The sequence below is a fragment of the Callorhinus ursinus genome, unplaced genomic scaffold (assembly GCF_003265705.2).
Source record: "Callorhinus ursinus isolate GAN/ISIS: 27379988/994484 unplaced genomic scaffold, GSC_fseal_2.0 scaffold113, whole genome shotgun sequence".
In the NCBI taxonomy this organism is placed as follows: Eukaryota; Metazoa; Chordata; class Mammalia; order Carnivora; family Otariidae; genus Callorhinus; species Callorhinus ursinus.
Window position 1 is genome coordinate 164,504 of NW_027397175.1, and position 17,275 is coordinate 181,778.

The following is a 17,275-nucleotide window of genomic DNA, read 5'->3' on the forward strand; positions in this document are numbered from 1 at the left end:
AACACTCACCTGACCCTTAGCATGTACTATCTTACAGAGTTTATTATTCTTATTTTTATTATTACTCATCATTTAAAACATTAGTTTTTATTTCCTAGTTATACTTACACTCTCTGAAAGAAGAACTGACTTTTACATAGTTCCTTATGTCTTCAATGGCTAAAAGAGAACTATATTTTTAATGTCTATCTAAATAAACACACGGGTTGGGCGCCTGGGTGGCTCAGTTGGTTAAGCAACTGCCTTCGGCTCAGGTCATGATCCCGGAGTCCCGGGATCGAGTCCCACATCGGGCTCCCTGCTCGGCGAGGAGCCTGCTTCTCCCTCTGGCCCTCACCTCGCCTGCTTCTCCCTCTGGCCCTCACCCCTCTCGTGTACTCTCTCTCTCATTCTCGCTCTCTCAAATAAATAAATCTTTAAAAATATAAATAAATAAATAAATAAATAAATAAATAAATAAACACATGGGTTAATAACTTGTTACTTGGAATGGATTATGCTTCAAAATTTTTAACTTCCATTAACCGCCCCCAAAATGAGACGTGGGGCAGCTAAGTCTTAATAATTAAGGAACTAGAAAATGTCTGCCTAAGGACCAAAAGCCCACAGTATGAGGTCTATAGCTGGAGCTTTATGAGTAGGGCATTAGCCCCTAAGAGTTGTTGCTGGAAAAAAACCCTGCTCCACGGAAGAAGTTCCATTCCCTTTAAAGGCTTGCTGGAGGCCATCATTACCAAACTGTAGATGATTTGCCCTTTTCTGGGTCCTAACAAGAGGCTATTTCCCTACTGATTCCTTTCACACATGGAAGAACTGTTGCTTTTGCTTTCTACATAGATCACTGAGCTAAACTTGGTGAAACTAAATTTAGCTTGAGATTCTTATTGGATATCTGTTGAGATTATGGAACTATACAGTATTCTATTTATCAGGACATTTTTCAAGAAACATGAATGATAGGGTTCATAGAAGGAAGGCTCTTTTTGCACTGGAAATCAACATTCTCAGTCTTAACCTCTTTCACTCACAATGAACACCCTCTCCCCACCCATACCTTTCCCCACCACCATCTTGGCTGCTATAGTCAATCCAAAGGGGTGATGGAAATGAGAATACTTCATGCCCTAGAAAAGAATCTCCTAATTTGGGGCACCTGGGTGGCTCAGATGGTTGGGCGTCTGCCTTCGGCCCAGGTCATGATCCCAGGGTCCTGGGATCGAGCCCCACATCGGGCTCCCTGCTCAGCAGGGAGTCTGCTTCTCCCCCTGCTCATGTTCTCTCTCTCTGTATCTCCATGTCTCAAATGAATAAATTAAAAAATCTTTAAAAAGAAGAAAAAGAATCTCCTAATTCTAACCCAGTGCAATTATGGACCTTCCAGTCCATGCTCATCCTAATGCCTGTGAATGAACATATTATTATGTGAACACACTTACTGAAAAAGAGGAGTGTATTTCGAAGGACCTGTTTGAAGACATTGGATAACAGTTGGCCGATTGTAAATCCTTAATATGCCTCCCCATATGACACGGAAGGAATTCTTATTGAGTGAAATTTAAGAAGAACTAAGTACCACCTTCTGCATGTTCATTATTCCTTCTCCATCTCCCCTCCTCCAATCCTGGGAGCTCAGTACTGTTCACAGCATAAAGATAGGCTTTGTTCTATCTTCCCAAACAGAACTTTTCCTGAAATGGCTGCCTTGGGGGAGGGAAAGCCGATAGGATTGGTATACACATACAGCAATGCTAAACATACTATGTCTTATAAATCATAAGGTTCTCTCTCTCTCTCTCTTTTTTTTTTTAAAGCCTAATTTGAGTAGCCAAGACTGTTTACCTGATGGTCTAATTTTTCCAGACTGGAAATAGCCACACCTAGAGAGAAAAATCCCTTCTTTTCTCTCACTCTTCTCATAAACATAGGTTTTATATTCCAATTTTTTCCCATCTTTCTAAAGTAAGCTGATTTCAAATGAAGAAAGACACAGAGAAGAGGTCCCAAAGAGTCTCTTGGTAGACACAGAATTGTTGAATTTAAAGATAACTGAGTTTGACTTCTACCATATAAGCAACCCACGGCCGTTACGATTCTTACTTAGGGCTCATCAATTCTCACTAAACCTTATCCACAAATTTGAGAGACCTCGGCCATTGCTAATAAAATAGATGATGTGAAAGGAAATCTCTGGGAGGAAAGTGGAAGTTCCCAGTTCAAAATTAATCCTAGACCAGACCACACTCCTAAAAAAAGTTCCATTAATATCTAAATGACTTCCTAATTTCTATATGTGTTTCTCAAGGTCTTTCCAACGCACAACTTCATATTTGTTGGGTGAGATGGTGTGACATTCAAGAGGAGCATATGTGAGACCTAATTCCATTAAGCTCTCACTGGTTAGCCACATTTTTTTCTTATTATATTACCTAAAGGGGCAGCCCCGGGGCATTGAGCCACCAAAAGCAACTGTCATATGTTGTGATGAACTGTTGTTCATTATTTTTCAAAGCCCTCCCACCCCAAATTCCATTTTCAACTTCCAAAAAGATATGTGTATTAGTGTTATTTCTTCTTGCGTATGAAACAGCCTATGAATGTAGTGATAGGGGGTGGAGGGGGAGGGCATTCAAGGTCAGTGGCTCCTGCCTTTCCCTGAGATCCACTTATCCTGTGCCCAAGAAACACCATGATGATGTACTTCTTGAGCCCCAGAGGACTGGGCCATGACCAGACCCAGACTAGAGTCCCACACAAAACTCCTTGGGAATCAATCCATGCTGCTCTGTGATTTTCCAGGCTGCATCGTAGCAGGGTGGTACTTCCCCAGCTGCTAGGCGAAGGGTGTTCATCAAGTCCCAGGCAAAAAAAAAAAGGGGGGGGGAAAGGGAACAAGGCTGTTAGGGCCAACCACTGCGTTAAGGACTAATACTGTTATCTCAGCTCATCTCATTCAGTCTAGCAACCACCATGAGAAACCCATTGCTATCATCCTGATTTTATAAGTGAGGAAACTGGCCCAGAGAGGGCAAGTGGTTTGCCCAAGCTCATATAGTAAGAAGCAGATAGGAATTCCATTTCAGGACCCTCTGCTCTGAGCCTGGTACTCTATTTTTATGTTTTTGTTTTTGTTTCTAGGCTTGGGGGTGTGTGTGGGCAGGGAGATGGGTGAGGGCTACCCTGGGATGTGGACGCTGGGATGGGGATGCGGGGGGGGGGGGGAGGAAAAGGGCAGCAGAGCAGGGAGTGACAAAAGGATATGCAGGAAATTCCCTGAAGAGCTTTGCATCCTACTGATTTGGAACTATGACCGACTTAAAGGCAGGGATTATGATTTATTGTTGTAAAAAGTGTAAAGGAAAGAAACAATCTGTCCTAATGTTATTGATTACAGTTTTGGGGTTCATGACTTTTTGTAAGTCAGAGGTGTTAATCAAATTTAAAAATTGTATAGCTGGGATGGTTCACTTTATGTCAATTTCACTGGGCTAAGGGATGCTCAGATAGCTGGTAAAACATGATTTCTGGGTGTGTCTGTGGGTGTGTTTCCGGAGATTAGCATTTGATTCAGTAAGCCTCACAATTGCAAGTGAGCATCATCTAATCCATTAGGGGCCTCCCAAATAAAACAAAAAGGTGGAGGAACAGCAAACTCTCCTCTTTTCTTGAGCTGGGATATGAAGCTCCTGCTCCTCTTGCCTCCAGACTCCAAAACTTTACCAGTTGGCCCTCTCTTCTCAGGCCTTTTTACACGAACGGGATTATACTACTGGCTATCTTGGTTCTCTAACTTGCCAATGGCAGATGGTGGGACTTCTCGGCCAGTTCCTAACTTCGGTCCCCTACTGGTTCTGTTTCTCTGGAGAACCCTCACTCATATGACTGCAAAATTGAAAGCAGTGTTTTTAAACCAGGTGTTGCAAAGTGTGCTTGTGACCTGTGTGCGCGTGCGTCTGCATGTGTGAAAGACCGAGAACTAGACTGAGATTTAAAAAAAATGTGTTTCTTACTATGGTCCTGGTCAAAAATCCTTGAAAGCCATTGATTTTAAGAGGGCTTTGGAGGCTAGGAATAAATCCATTCACATTCAACAGGCCAAATGTTTCCAGATGTGTTATCAGGGCCCTGACTACATGGCTACTGTTACCAGGACATCTCAAACCACTATTAATCACAGAACTACCTATGCTCCCCCCCCAATTTTGTATTTTTATTTTTAAAAATGTTATCATTTGTGAAGCTGTAAATAAAAACAATTTGTCCTGCTGTCCTAATCGAGTTAGGACTCACGGTCTCCCTCATTCCTCTGCTAATGAGCCCGTCTTTATTTGCTGCTTTTGCAATCTGGGGTATGGATTGGGTGCTGCCAGAAAGCACACGACTGAAAGTGGCTGTGTTTCTCTGCTGGCAGGCACAATTCCAGAGCCCCAAGGCAGCTGTTAGCTCTGTTTGCAGGAATATAAATTCTTAAAGCATCAACCTTACCTCCAAAGTGCCAAGAGAAATCCTACCAAACTTGTGGGCAAAATACATATAAACATTTTTCTATCACTAGGTCAATGAGGGATGTAATCCATGAGAGGAGAGTGAGAAATGGTACCTAAGTACTCAGCTGTGGGACGTGGCTCCTAGTGAGCTCTCCCGAGTGCCAGGGTTCAAAACCAGCCCTCCCAACTGCGACTCTGAGAAAGTACTGGGCTTCAGGTTTCTTGTCAATAAAACATGGATGATAATGGTACTTACCTAATAGAAATGATGTGAGGGTTAAATGAGGTGATACAAATAAAGCCCTTAGAAGAATGTCTGACACATAGTAAGTCTCAATAAGCAAGGGTAAGCACAAATTTAGGAAATTAACAGGATGAGAATCCACTGTGAAACTGGTGCATGACCAAAAAAGGAATCCTATTGACTCAAAGAGACTGGTAACATACACATAACATAAAATGTATCATCTTAACCATTTTTTAAATTAAATAAAAAAAGAAAAACTTTTTTTAAGAAGGCTCTACACACCCAGCATGGAGCCCAGTGTCGGGCTTGAACTCACAAGCCTGAGATCAAGATCTGAGTCGAGATCCGGAGTTGGATGCTTAACCAACTGAGCCACCCAGGCGCTCCTTCACCCTTTTTAAGCACAGTTCAGTGGCATTGAGTACATTCACATGGTTGTGGTGCCATCACCACCGTCCATCCAGAGGACATCTTGCAAGACTGAGACTCTGTACCTATTAGGCAATAACTCCCCCATTCCCTCCCCTCCCCAGCCCCTGGCAACTTGACTTCCTGTTAACGAATTTGCTTACTCTGTGTGCCTCCTCTAAATGGAATCATTTAGTATTTATCTTTGTGTCTGGCTTATTCCACAGAGCATAATGTCCTACAGGCTGGTCCACGTTGTAGCACGTGTCAGAATTTCCTTCCTTTTTAAGGCCTGTTGACTTTTTAACCTATCAACTGCTTTTTCCTTTGAGTTTTCAGAAATTAAAGATGTAAATATGATGATACCCCCTCTCACCAACAAAGGCAAATAACTTCTTGAAACCCTCCCCGGAGTTACCTGGAGATACCGGTCTCCATAGAAATGCTAATTGGAAAACCAGTTTTCCTAAGAAAGGTATGATTCCTTGAGGCAGGCTGTTTACATTAATCAACATTCCTCTAATACTTGTCAGTGTTTTGTAACACTTTTTTCAAGTGCCAATTGTAGCTTGCCAGTTCTTCTGAAGTGTGGAGGCTGTTAATGGGGGAAACCAGAATGGGAACTCTGTCCCCTGGGGGCTTTTTCTGCAGGGTGAAGCTGTTAATTTTTATCATTTTCATTTTATACAATCGTTGCTTAGGTGGATGGTGGCTAGAAATATTGCACGGACGGATTAGTCAGTGTGTGAAAAGTCCCGGTCGCCCTGTATCTTCCTATTCGCCTCCCTGTAAGGTACTCAAGTTTTTCGCCGAAAGTTGTGGATTTAATCTGTTCACACACCAACCAGAATCTGCTGACCACTGTCACAGAAATTTTTCCTTTCAATAAACATAATGGTGATAGGAAAAACAAAAAACACGTGAAACAGCTACAATGAGAGAAAAAGAAATGATAGATGGGACCTTCCAACTGCCAACTCTTAGATTATGCCTTGTCACTTTTCACGACTTTTTGGGGAAACTATTTATTTATTAGCACATCATAAATATGTGCCTCTGTGATTCTAGTTGAGCATAACATCAGTGTCCGAGATTTAGTGCTATTTTCATTTCTTTCAAGATTAATATTCAAAGCTTAGTACACAGAGCAATCATCTGTTTCAGCATTGTATTTCAAAATATTAAGGAAATTCCAAAATTAAACCAACAATTTATAAATTTCACTGTGAGGCTCAAGCAATGAAAAGGCCAGTAGAATCATTATTTATAATGGGAATTAAGAAATTAAAATTTATTTGCTGCTACCTTATTTTTAATATATAAAGTTTTGTTTTTTGTTTTATAGATTTTCTGGTAATTCTGAGCTTGATGGCCCACAAAACGATACATCAGAGCACTGTTAATGTAATGCGTTAATTTATTTAAAGATTTCCATTTTATATTAATTGATAACTAAGGGTCATTTAAGACTGCAGAGAAAACAAACAAAAATAACATAAATAATAAAAGAACTAAAAGAGCCAGAGCAGAGTAGGTAATCCTTTGGTTATTAGTAGGACAACTTTTCCATGATCAGAGAAAAAAATAAACAAACACAACACCATTTTTTTCGTACTTTTTAAAACTAGAAACACCATGAATCAATCTTTTAACTACAAAGGAAATTTCCATTTTGGCACATGAAGAAAAAAGATGTAACACCAACCCCGGAATGGTTTTCCCACTTTCTATCGTGAAAAATTTCAAACATACAGGAAAGTTGAAATACTAAAAGGAGTAGTGACAGATTCTATCCCTAAATTCTGTGACGGTAGACCCTTCAGCAAATTTGCTTTCTCTTTCTGCACACACACTTTTTATTTGCGGTTACAGACATCATTTGAAGTTACAGGCTTTACCAAGAATCTTCTCAGAATAACATCCTCCTACACAACCACAATTTTCTCACATCAAGAAAATTAACCATGATTCCATATTACCTAATATCTAGTCCACATTCAAATTGCCCAAGAAAGTCTTTCATAGTTGTTGGGGGGTTTTTTGTTTTGTTTTGTTTTGTTTTTTAAACAAGGAGCCAATAAAGATTCACATATTACATTTCCATCATATGCCTTTGTTTTTAGGGAACAGTCCTCCCTATTCCCTTCCCCATACCCGTAACTCTGGCTTTTTATTTTTATTTATTTGTTTGTTTGTTTATTTTAAAGTAGGCTCCACACTGAACTTGGGGCTTGAACTCAGGACCCTGAGATTTAGAGTTGCATTCTCTAATGACTGAGCCAGCCAGGTAGCCCTAACATTGACTTTTTAAAGAGCACAGGCCAGCTGTCTTGTGAAATGTCCCAACGTTCTGTATTTATATCATTTGACTTTTTCATCTAGGCCTAGAATAGAGACTACAAAGACATCTGGAATGCTGCCTAGCGTTCTAGCTCCTTATCTATTCCCAGAGACCGGCCTTCAACCGTGAGGAACACCAAGAGATCACAGCTAAGCTGAACTCCAGCTTCAACTCTTCAAAGCAATTGCTAGTTTCAAGAAGAAAAGGTACTTAAATGATATTGCCAAAACAAAAGCTTTTAAGGTCAAAGGAGAGGTGTCCTGTTTTAATGTTGATCTAGCAAGTCCAGGGTCTGCAGCAACGTGGGCCATCCCAGACAGCATTCAGGGGTCAAGGTCAGCTCTTGTTTTATGTGAACATGTAGGAAGGACCAGCAAAGGTGCTTCCTTTAACTTCCTTTTGCCTACCAAATGACTCTGGCTTCTGTTGAGCTAAATGCTAGACTGAAAGAATAACAACAACAAAAAAAATGTTATTATCTCAACTTTTATCAGACTTTAGAATGGGTTTAAAAAAGGCAGGGGCTTGCTAACTTCACTGGGACACACTGGTACGTTATGCTCTGAGCTCCAGGAAATGTCTGATCTTGCCCCAAAATACTGTCTTTGCATTTCAAGGGCAGCTCCCCAAGGACTTGGAGAGCTCTGACAGAAAGGCCCTCTGCTTGAACCATTTCAAGGAAAACTAATCATGAATCTACATGAACACATAGGAGTGTGCCATCCATGTGCTTAAGATGTAAACAGGCCTAGAAGGGGGCATTAGTATGTGGGAGAAAATGTTCAGTGGCATTTGTGGCTGCACTTCTCTGATAGCTTATGGACACAGGCTATTTTGGACTGGTACCTCTCTAGAAATACAGACTTAAATAAACAAAAGTGCAGCCTCCACCGAGGTGGTGTTCTTCTCTAGGCCAAGTGTTTTTAAAAAACGTGATTGGCCAGCTAAGAAGTGTATCCGCCTGGTGCCTCAAATTCTCAAACACTTTATTTGAATACCATGTGAATGGCTAATCTCCTACAAGTTTTGGGGCTTTAACAAGGTAAACAAATGAGTGGCTGTGAAAGTAAACACTGCATTTCCTCCCAGGCTCCTCCTCGGATCCAAAATTCCACTCCCTCTGTCCCTTTCACTAGCCCCAGCCTTCCCCTTCCCAAGCTTGGTCTCTTGTACCCTGCAGAAGTACTGAATTTGCAAAGGAGACATTTTTAATTATAAGTACTACAGTAATGAATTCAAGTACACTCGTTTATCATAAAGGGCTTTCCCATCTGTCTCTAAAGTATACTTAAAAAGGCTGTGTATTTGATAACATTAGCACCGAGCATCTTCCACATGTTACTGTTCAGCATTTTAGATGTTAGCTTCCCGCACATACCGCCCCCCCCCAACATGGTGGTTGTTCCAGAAAAGGCACATTTATCTCTGTGTTTGGGAGTGCCTGTGTGGTCTCTTCCTAATTTATTTGCACTCTAATCCTCAGGGATAGCATCCCAATCCCCGTAGGCAAAGGGAGATTAGGGAATGGGGCTTTCTGCTTCTCCCCACCCTAACAGAGAAGGGAAAACAACTTCCTCAAGTCCCTCAAGTTCATCTGGCCACTGTACAAATTGTTCTTGAGCATGGAGGGTTTCCAAAAGCCCTAATTAGCAACTCACAGCAAACATTTCTTTGCATTAGCTAATGATCCGGCTACACTTGTAAGCAAACAGAACCAACATATCTAATCAATGCTGAAAAACCAACCAAATGCCTATTAAACATCTGGATGTAATTTTCTAGTTAGAACAAAATGAAAACATATGCAGGTTCCTTTGATCTGCATCTTAACAAAGAAATTGTTGATAAAAAACCATACTGGTCAGTCAATGTGTCATTTTCATAAACTCTACTCGTTTCTCTTCAAATGCTCCCAGTTTAATTTAGCTGGTTTCCTGCAATCTCTAATTTTACCATATTGTGTGAAACCACAAGAGATTCTTTGGATGTGATTTCATTTGAGGTTTTACTGCTGCATGGATCTGCTACTGATATTTTTTTTTCTTTCTTTGCTTTCTCTCCTCCATGCCCCACGCCCATCCTGCTCTTTCCTTTGGTAAAGGGCTGAGGGAAAAGGTTATAAAGCAATGCTGGGAAAATTCTTCTGGACTCTACATTCATGGGTTTAATAAAACTCTCAGTTAAAAAAAAAAAGTCAAACGAGAAAACGTATAAGCAATAACTCACAGCTAAAAGGAAGAGAAAATAACAAGTGATCTTCAGAAATTGACATACTTATTTCAAATAAAAAAGTAATAGATTTAAAAGATGCATAATTTCCATGACCAGCATCCATAGCTTTTTCTATTATGTCTAGAACCTATATGATATATAACATCTAGTTTTTGTAGTGACTTAGGCCATTGGTTGAGTTGAAAATTTGCTAGTCAGCAACAAATGAATGGAAATATACCCATATATGCATCAAAGATAAACAATCTGGCAATCTTCTTGTTTCTTTGCAGAGGATAAAAAGGGGATTTTTTTTTTCAGAGATAATTTTCTATGGAAGTGGAGTACTTAATATCATTTCATGGAAAAACATCATCAACATATGAATATGTTAAAGGTAAAAAAGATTATGGTTAACAGGCTTTAAATAGAAGACTAAAATGATAGATTTCATGAGTAGGATTATTTTTTTAAATAGGCTGTAGACAATCTGCACATATATTATTTATTTAAGACATAAGATTAAAGCTACTTGATTGTTTAAACACCATCATTTGTAATGCAGTTTGATGAGAGTTTTGTAGTATAATTATTACAGCATGACAATCACAGAGAAAATATGACCTTGAAAAGGGGCCCAGCCTTCTCCCTCTGTCAAAGAAGATGGGATGCACTCGAAAACCAACCATCTTTATGCACACAATTAAAGGTCTTCCAATTTTAAAATCATTATGCTTTCTTTTCTCCAGATATTACATTATAAGAAATTTAGAAGGCTCCTTTCTCAAAATATACCGTTTTAATTTCTCTGTTTAAACCCAATTACCAGTGTGTGCCAGTAAATCAAACTAAAGCTTGGGTAAGCCAGGGAGAAGTGTCAGTTGCCCCAGCTGACACAGCATGCACAGGCTTATTTGTGGCATCCAAATTCCTTCTACACAGTCCTGGAGCTGATTATGGGATGAACTGACCACAGACTGACACAGGGCCCAGTCACTAGATGAAGATTTCAAGGAACACAGGTTCAAGGAACGCAGGTTGCCAAAGGACAAAAAACTTAGCTGCCCATGAATCACACTATTTCAAAAAGTCCTCTGTGTGGAAAAAGCCGGCTCCAGTCATCACTCAATTTAACTTAGGAAAGAGGGACAGTGCCTGCTTCCTTTTCATTCTTCATGTTAGCAAAAGGAATACTATAACCCCCTCCCCAACCCCACTTAATGAGAACACTGCAAAACCACATGCCGAACTTGTTTAAGAATTTACTGTGGCCTTGTACAGGCTGGCTAAAATGGCTCCCTTAATTTTTCATTTATAATTGATATTTGGGATTGATGCAATTATAGACAAATCAATATCATGCATATTTAAAAACAACCCCAACAGTGAAATGTATTATCTAAAATGATTCTTTTAATATTTCAAGAAAAAGATCTGAGAAAGTAAATCTTCGAATAAAATGTATTTCTCTTTAAATAAATGCCTTTCCATAAGTCCCTTGAAAGTAAAATAATGAGAACGTGAAGGTTATTAATACCCAAAACTTGTTAAGTATCTTCCAACGTAGGATGAGTGTTTGTCAAAGATGTGTCTTTCTTACGGAAGAACTCACCACCATTGGGCTACAACAGCATTATTCACTCACCAATCGTATGGAAATAGCTCAACCTAACCGTTCTTTAAACAAAAGTATAAATGCGGCAACACTGAAGGTTTTCTGCTATGTGGTGTATTTGAAGAAAGAGACAAAAACTGGAGATTTACACAGTATGCCCCATTTATTTAAAATCTCAAAATACCTTTCAGGTCAAGTTCCACTCACAAGAATTTTAGCCACGTCATGTACTCAGCGCGTCCCATTTAGCTCCTCACGCAGCTCAGCCCTGGGGTACCACCCTAAGTATGGGGTAAGGGCGGGCAAGACAGGTTCCAGGTCTCCAAGCTGGTTTATCCCATTTTTTCCCTTTGTTTTTAGTAATGGGAAACAGACTCGTGGTCATGTTGCTGAGAGGCCCCTAAAACTCTCAGCGGCTCCCTACCCCCGACCCCTTCGACAGCGAAGTCGAAGACAAGGACGGACTAGAGATTTCGAGCGCGGGCAAAAGCCTCGCATCTGCAACTGGGACGTGCGTGCCTTACCCTGGGGGCACCTTATAGTATCCTTCCCGCCAAACGAAGGCAGGCCGACCTTTTTGCAAAGTCGTTTGAAATGCTCCAATAAAAGCCAATCCCTACCACCTTGGGTGCAAAGGGAGGGCATGAGCATTAAAAGCCTAGTCTTAGACGGCCGGTGTACGTACGCCAACCAATGCGCTGCCGCATTTTCCACGAAGTGCACAGTCCAATCCTTCTCACGAAAAGGCAGCTCAAGGAAAAACAATCCTCATAGAAATTTTTGAATGTGACCTCACTTTCAAAAGAGGAGCATCAAACAAGGGGCAAGCACCGAAAGACGCATTTGGCTCGAACTACCAACCCCCCGCCCCCCCATAAGAAACTACGCGGTTAGTCTCCTCTGAGTTACTTTCACTGAGATCTGAGGATTTCCATTAAAGGGAAAAGTGAACAAGTGGCAGGATTTTTGCAAATTCGAGCCCCCAGCTTCCGCCGCTGCACGCTCGGCGGTCCCTCCCGCTCGCGCGCTCCCGCGCGCACCCTCGCGGGCCCCACGTTACTTTGATTGACAGCCCGGCCCCGCCGCTCTCCTTCCCACCGACCTTCCCATCCACAGTGCCAATCTCCGCGTCTCGCTTCTTCCTATTGGCTGGTTTCGGCGTCCCGCGGCTCCTCCAGGAACAGTTCTTCACCGAGCCCGGGAGGACGCGGCTGGCGGAGGAGGGGTGGGGGTGGTGGGAGGGGAGACCGGGGAGACGGCGGAGATGGAAGCGAGTCGGGTGGGAGAGGAGGGGGAGGACGGCCCGTCCAGTGTTGCGCTGCCATTGGCTTCGGGGAGGTGTTGCGTCAGCACCCCACGTTGGGCATGGCGCACGCGATTGGCTGGCGCACGCTTCCCCGCTTCCCCCCCGCTACCGCCCGGACCCACGTCCCCCGCCGGCTCTGCGCTCCCGCCCCCCGCCCGCGCCGGGCTGGGCGGGGCCGGCGCTGGTTAGCTCCGGAGTGTGAAACCGCGTGTTAATGTAACCGGCGCGAGAGGCGCGGGCGGCGGCGGCGGGAGCGGCGGCTGCAGGAGCAGCAGCAGCGGCGAGTACCCTGTGCCCCGCGTCCCCGAAGCAGCCGACTGCGCCACCCCCACCCTCTTACGGCCGGGCAGGACCCGTGCCCCCAGCCCGGACCTCCGCCGGCCCGCGGCGACCTAAACACCAACGCGACTACTCCGGACCGGTCTGCGGAGTTTGCCCGCCGGGTAGGGAGGCCGAGCGGCGGAGCGCACTCCTGCTTTTTTTCCCCCCACCATCTCGTGGATGTCGCCCCCCGGGTCGTGAGAGAACTTTGTAGCGGGCTGGAGCGCCCTTTGCAGAGAGGCAGACGAAGGAAAGGAAAGAAAGAGGGCCCAGGAAGGGGCTTGGAGGAAGAGTCCAGAGCGGCCGTGAGGGGCGAGTGCGCGCGGGGCGCGGCGCCCGGATGCACCCCGGGATCGAGGAGCAGCAGGCGGCCGCGGGACTGCTCTCCGCGGTGTAGCCCCGCCGGGCCAGGAGGGTTTGTGCAACCGCGGAGAACACCAAGTGTCGGTCGCACGGGGCGTGCCGAGCCGCCTCCCGGCGCGCCCTCCGCACTTTCCCCGCCTCGTCGTCATCCCGCGCTCCTCCGCCCGGGCTGAGGCAGCCGAGCGCCAGGCGCGGAACCTCCGCGGCCCGGACCTCACTCCTCACCGCCTCCCGGGAACCCACGAGCGCCCGGCTGAAGGCGCTGCCCTGACCCGCAACGGTCGGTCCCGAACGTCGCCAGGTTTGTTTGTGTGGGGTTAGCCGGGGGCGCCGGGCCACCTGCACCTCGCCCGCGGCCGGTGCCGCGGGGAAAACCCGGAGAGGAGGCGGACCGGGAGAAGAACGAAGGAAAACAGCCCGCCTGGATTTGTTTGCTCGGGACGGGTGCCGCGTACGGGAATCGCCGAGGGGAGCGCGGCCGGAGTCACCGCGCCCCCACCTCTCCGCCTGGGCAGCGGAGGCCCGCGGTTTGGATCACAGCCCCCGCGCGCTCTTCTTGGGCGCCGGCGTCACCGCGCAGGTTCTTGGTGCAGCCGGGCCCCGGGTGCCCCGCGATGTGGCCCTGAGCGAGGGAACCCGCACCGGCGGGAGCAGGAGCAGCCGAGTGGCCGGTGCGCCCCGCCGAGCGCGCCTGCGTGCGTGGCCAGCGCGCTCCCCGCGCTCCCGGTTTCTGCCTGCCTTCTCGGCTTAATTTTCCTCGGCGGGATTAAAGTTGGAAATTGAGCGGAGAATTGAGTTGCCCGGAAACAGAGCTACGGCCGCCGCCAGAGCGATGTTCCCGCAGAGCCGACACCCGGTGAGGCGCGGCAGGGTGCTGGGTGGAGGGGCCGAGCAGTGGGTTGGGGGTGGGGTGGGGATAGGCGCTCTTCCGGTGCTGTAGGGAGACGGGTGTCTGCTACATTCTGGAAGACCCCCCCAGCCTCTAGGGGTGCAAGGCTGGGGAGGTCCCGTACCGTCCCCTCCTGTGGTGGGGAGTGAGCTGAAACTCAATTTTTCCCCTTTACTCTGGGCCCCCTCCGAGTTGACGTCTAGACAGGGCGGGCGGGGGCGCCGTGAGAGGCTGAGGTTTCTTTCCCGTAGCGACAGCTCCCCCCCAATCACCCCCCCCGCCGAGACGGGTAGGGCGCCCCCCCTTTGTTTCTTGTCTCGCCTATTTACATGTCAATGCGGCCCCCCGTTCCGGCGCGCCTGAAGGTGGCCCCGGCGACTCTGGGAACGGGGAATGTTAGGGAGTTGTTTTTCTCCTCTGATTCCCGGGGTCGTTATCGCGCGACGACAATTTGGCCGGGTCTTTCCCGGCTGCCGGGGAGCCCCTGTCCCTCCAGCCGGTGACCCGGGCGCACGTACTGCGACCCGCCCTGGAGCACGGAGGAGGCTCGGAATCTTTGGAGACTCCGGATCCGGCGACGGTCCGCTTTCTCCCCCGCATAAAGTGCAGCGCAGACTCGAGTTTAGGGTTCCGTTTTCCGCCACTTCTAACTTAATTTTGGCTTACGTCCCACCCGCTTCTCCGTTCTCTGACTTAACTGTTTTGTCTGTCTACCCGCATCCCTGTCCCTCGGTTCTCCTCGCCGGTCGCCCCCAGACGCCGCACCAGGCTGCAGGCCAGCCCTTCAAGTTCACTATCCCGGAGTCCCTGGACCGGATTAAAGAGGAATTCCAGTTCCTGCAGGCCCAGTATCACAGGTGCGTGTCCGGCCGCGCAGGGCGAGTGGTAGCCCAGGGGCAGCCCCGGCCCCTCCTCGCGCAGCCTGGGGGCTGTGGCGGCTGTACTTAGTACTTGCGTCCAGGCGGTGGCGTGTGGAGTCGCAGTTAAGACCTGTCATTCATGTTACCCCCTTTCCAGGTTCTTCCCGGGCCGCCTCTTCTCTAGTCTCCTCCTCCTACCATTGTTTCCCTTTTGCCCGTTTGCTGCGGTTCCAGGGAGCCTTTTTTTTTTTTTTTTTTTTTTTTAGTATTTAGAAGTTGCATGAGAACCGTCAATATTTGCACTTCGTTTATTTATTTTGCAACAGGCTGAGCTGAAACCTTGGTTCAATCGATGCCCCAGCCCTGGAGTGCAGGTTTAGGGAGGCAGAGCCGGTGTTGAAATCGCTCTTTGCCATACTAGAGGATCGTGTTGTCTGAGGCAAAGTCCATTATGGAAGGCTGTAGATGCTGTTAGCTGTGCCCATCATTGGTGGTGAAGAGGGAGGTGGATAGATGTAGGGAAGGCTCCCCTGCTTTGGCGTCACTTTGGTTGGTTTGGGCAGGACAGGGGACTGGAGTCTCAATTACATATATCCCAGCTTAGTTTCTTCATCTGATGAGACCTACTTCAAAAGGTTTGTAAATGAAAAGTGATTGTAAATTTTCCAGAAATATTAGTTTCTTCCCTTGTTCCTATGAAGTCTTCGCTGATTAGAGCTAAGAAATAACTGTAATGGCAGTTTTTATTTTTGTCAGGCTGGAGAACAAGCACACAGATGCTTGGGTGTGAGTTTTCTTATTTTGTCAGAGGTTTTTCTGATTATTGACCTTTTGTCTGCTTGAAGATAGTCATCTCTGGAACTTGAGGCATACCTGCCCACACTGTTTACCAAGTAGGGAGGACTTCAACCCACTTTATTGCAGTAGCTACTTCACATATTTTGGCAGGGATTTAAAAACCGAAGATTTTAAAAGGGACCAACAATTGTAGAAGTAACTTTACAAGTACAGTTTTCAAACCTAGAGACTGTTTGAGTTGGCAGAGATGGGACAAGCCTATGTCTGACGCTGAAAATTGTGCAAAGGCCAGATTTCAGTGGAGTCCAAAGGAGCAAACTGGTGCGGGGAAGTAGGAGTGAACAGATGAGCAGGAGGAGAAATCAATCTTCTGGGTAGATCAGAGGTTTTGACAGATTTTTCACTCTTGGCATCTGACTAGGTATGCACCAAGAAGAAAAAGAATAGTAGCTGAATGGAGACCCTGTCCTGTTCACCTGACCCCTTTTCCCTATAAAATGCAAGGACAAAGCTTTTGCATGTTTACCTAGATAGTTTATGGCTTTTCCAAATTGGTCTGTGTTTTTACTTGAAGTGCAAATATGTGAGGCAGATGTTAAAACAAGTGACATAATGTTTACATTAAGTTGCCTGTTTTGTTTTTGTAGCCTTAAATTGGAATGTGAGAAACTGGCAAGTGAAAAGACAGAAATGCAGAGGCACTATGTGATGGTAGGTATCAGAGATTAGACTTTTCTTCTTTTCACGTAAGGTTAGCAAATGTGTGTTCTTAGCATTGCAAAACATGAGTTAACAAAATGCTTGTTTTTTTTTCTTTTTGCAGTATTATGAAATGTCATATGGATTAAACATAGAAATGCATAAACAGGTAAGCTTTAGTTAAATCTCTAGTTGAAATGAAAAATCAGTCATGATTCCATAAAGCTGGCTTTGTCCTCAGTGGTGGGGGGATTTGTATGCTGTTTTCTTGCCTTGGTTTCCCTTCCTGTGAGTTGGTGGTAGTATTTTGCAGAAGAGTCGCTTCTTGACAGTTACAGAATCTTTAAATGACTAGGTGAGAGGTGCTTTGGAAATGTGAACCAACCTGTTTCTAGGCTGATAGAAACTGAGTCTCTGAGTTGACTTTTCCACCTGGGTAGATTCTTTCTCCTCTTGAAAGACCTGGGTATCCCGTAGAGTTCTGAAGTTCAGAATAGCTTGTTTTTTTGCTGTTTTGGACAGCGGTGTGGTCTTATATTCAGGAGTTCCTTAAGCAGGTTAAACATCGTGTATGACTAACCTAGGTTTTCTTCATGCTTCAGGGATGCATAAAGTGACACTCAAGATTAGTGGCTTATTAGCAAACATCTTTTTGGAAAATTTCTCAATTGACGCAGATTTGGAGGTGAAAAAGCATTCTTTTATGGCCACAGCATATGTTGGGAGTCGCTTC

At 45.4% G+C, this 17,275-nt stretch overlaps 1 protein-coding gene and 1 long non-coding RNA gene across 7 annotated transcripts in view; one reads left to right on the forward strand and one right to left on the reverse strand.

Moving 5' to 3' along the window:
* The window catches only part of LOC112838537 (uncharacterized), a 173,998-nt gene extending 161,446 nt beyond the window's left edge, over positions 1 to 12,552 (reverse strand). The window contains exon 1 of the long non-coding RNA XR_003211995.2: positions 12,409 to 12,552. This is a non-coding gene — a long non-coding RNA (uncharacterized lncRNA). The remainder of the gene's footprint in view (positions 1 to 12,408) is intronic.
* Positions 12,553 to 12,795: 243 nt separating this feature from the next.
* LOC112838532 (TLE family member 1, transcriptional corepressor) overlaps positions 12,796 to 17,275 on the forward strand; it is a 95,422-nt gene continuing 90,942 nt past the window's right edge. For 2 of the 6 annotated variants that reach the window (XM_073889668.1, XM_073889669.1), the window contains exons 1-4: positions 12,796 to 14,152; positions 14,942 to 15,042; positions 16,491 to 16,554; positions 16,667 to 16,711. In XM_073889668.1, the coding sequence (XP_073745769.1) occupies positions 14,129 to 14,152; positions 14,942 to 15,042; positions 16,491 to 16,554; positions 16,667 to 16,711 (234 nt within the window). In that variant the 5' untranslated portion in view covers positions 12,796 to 14,128. Of the gene's footprint in view, positions 14,153 to 14,941; positions 15,043 to 15,535; positions 15,681 to 16,490; positions 16,555 to 16,666; positions 16,712 to 17,275 lie in introns of those variants that run through there. The other 4 variants (XM_025891293.2, XM_025891295.2, XM_025891294.2 and 1 more) reach the window with 3 other exon arrangements.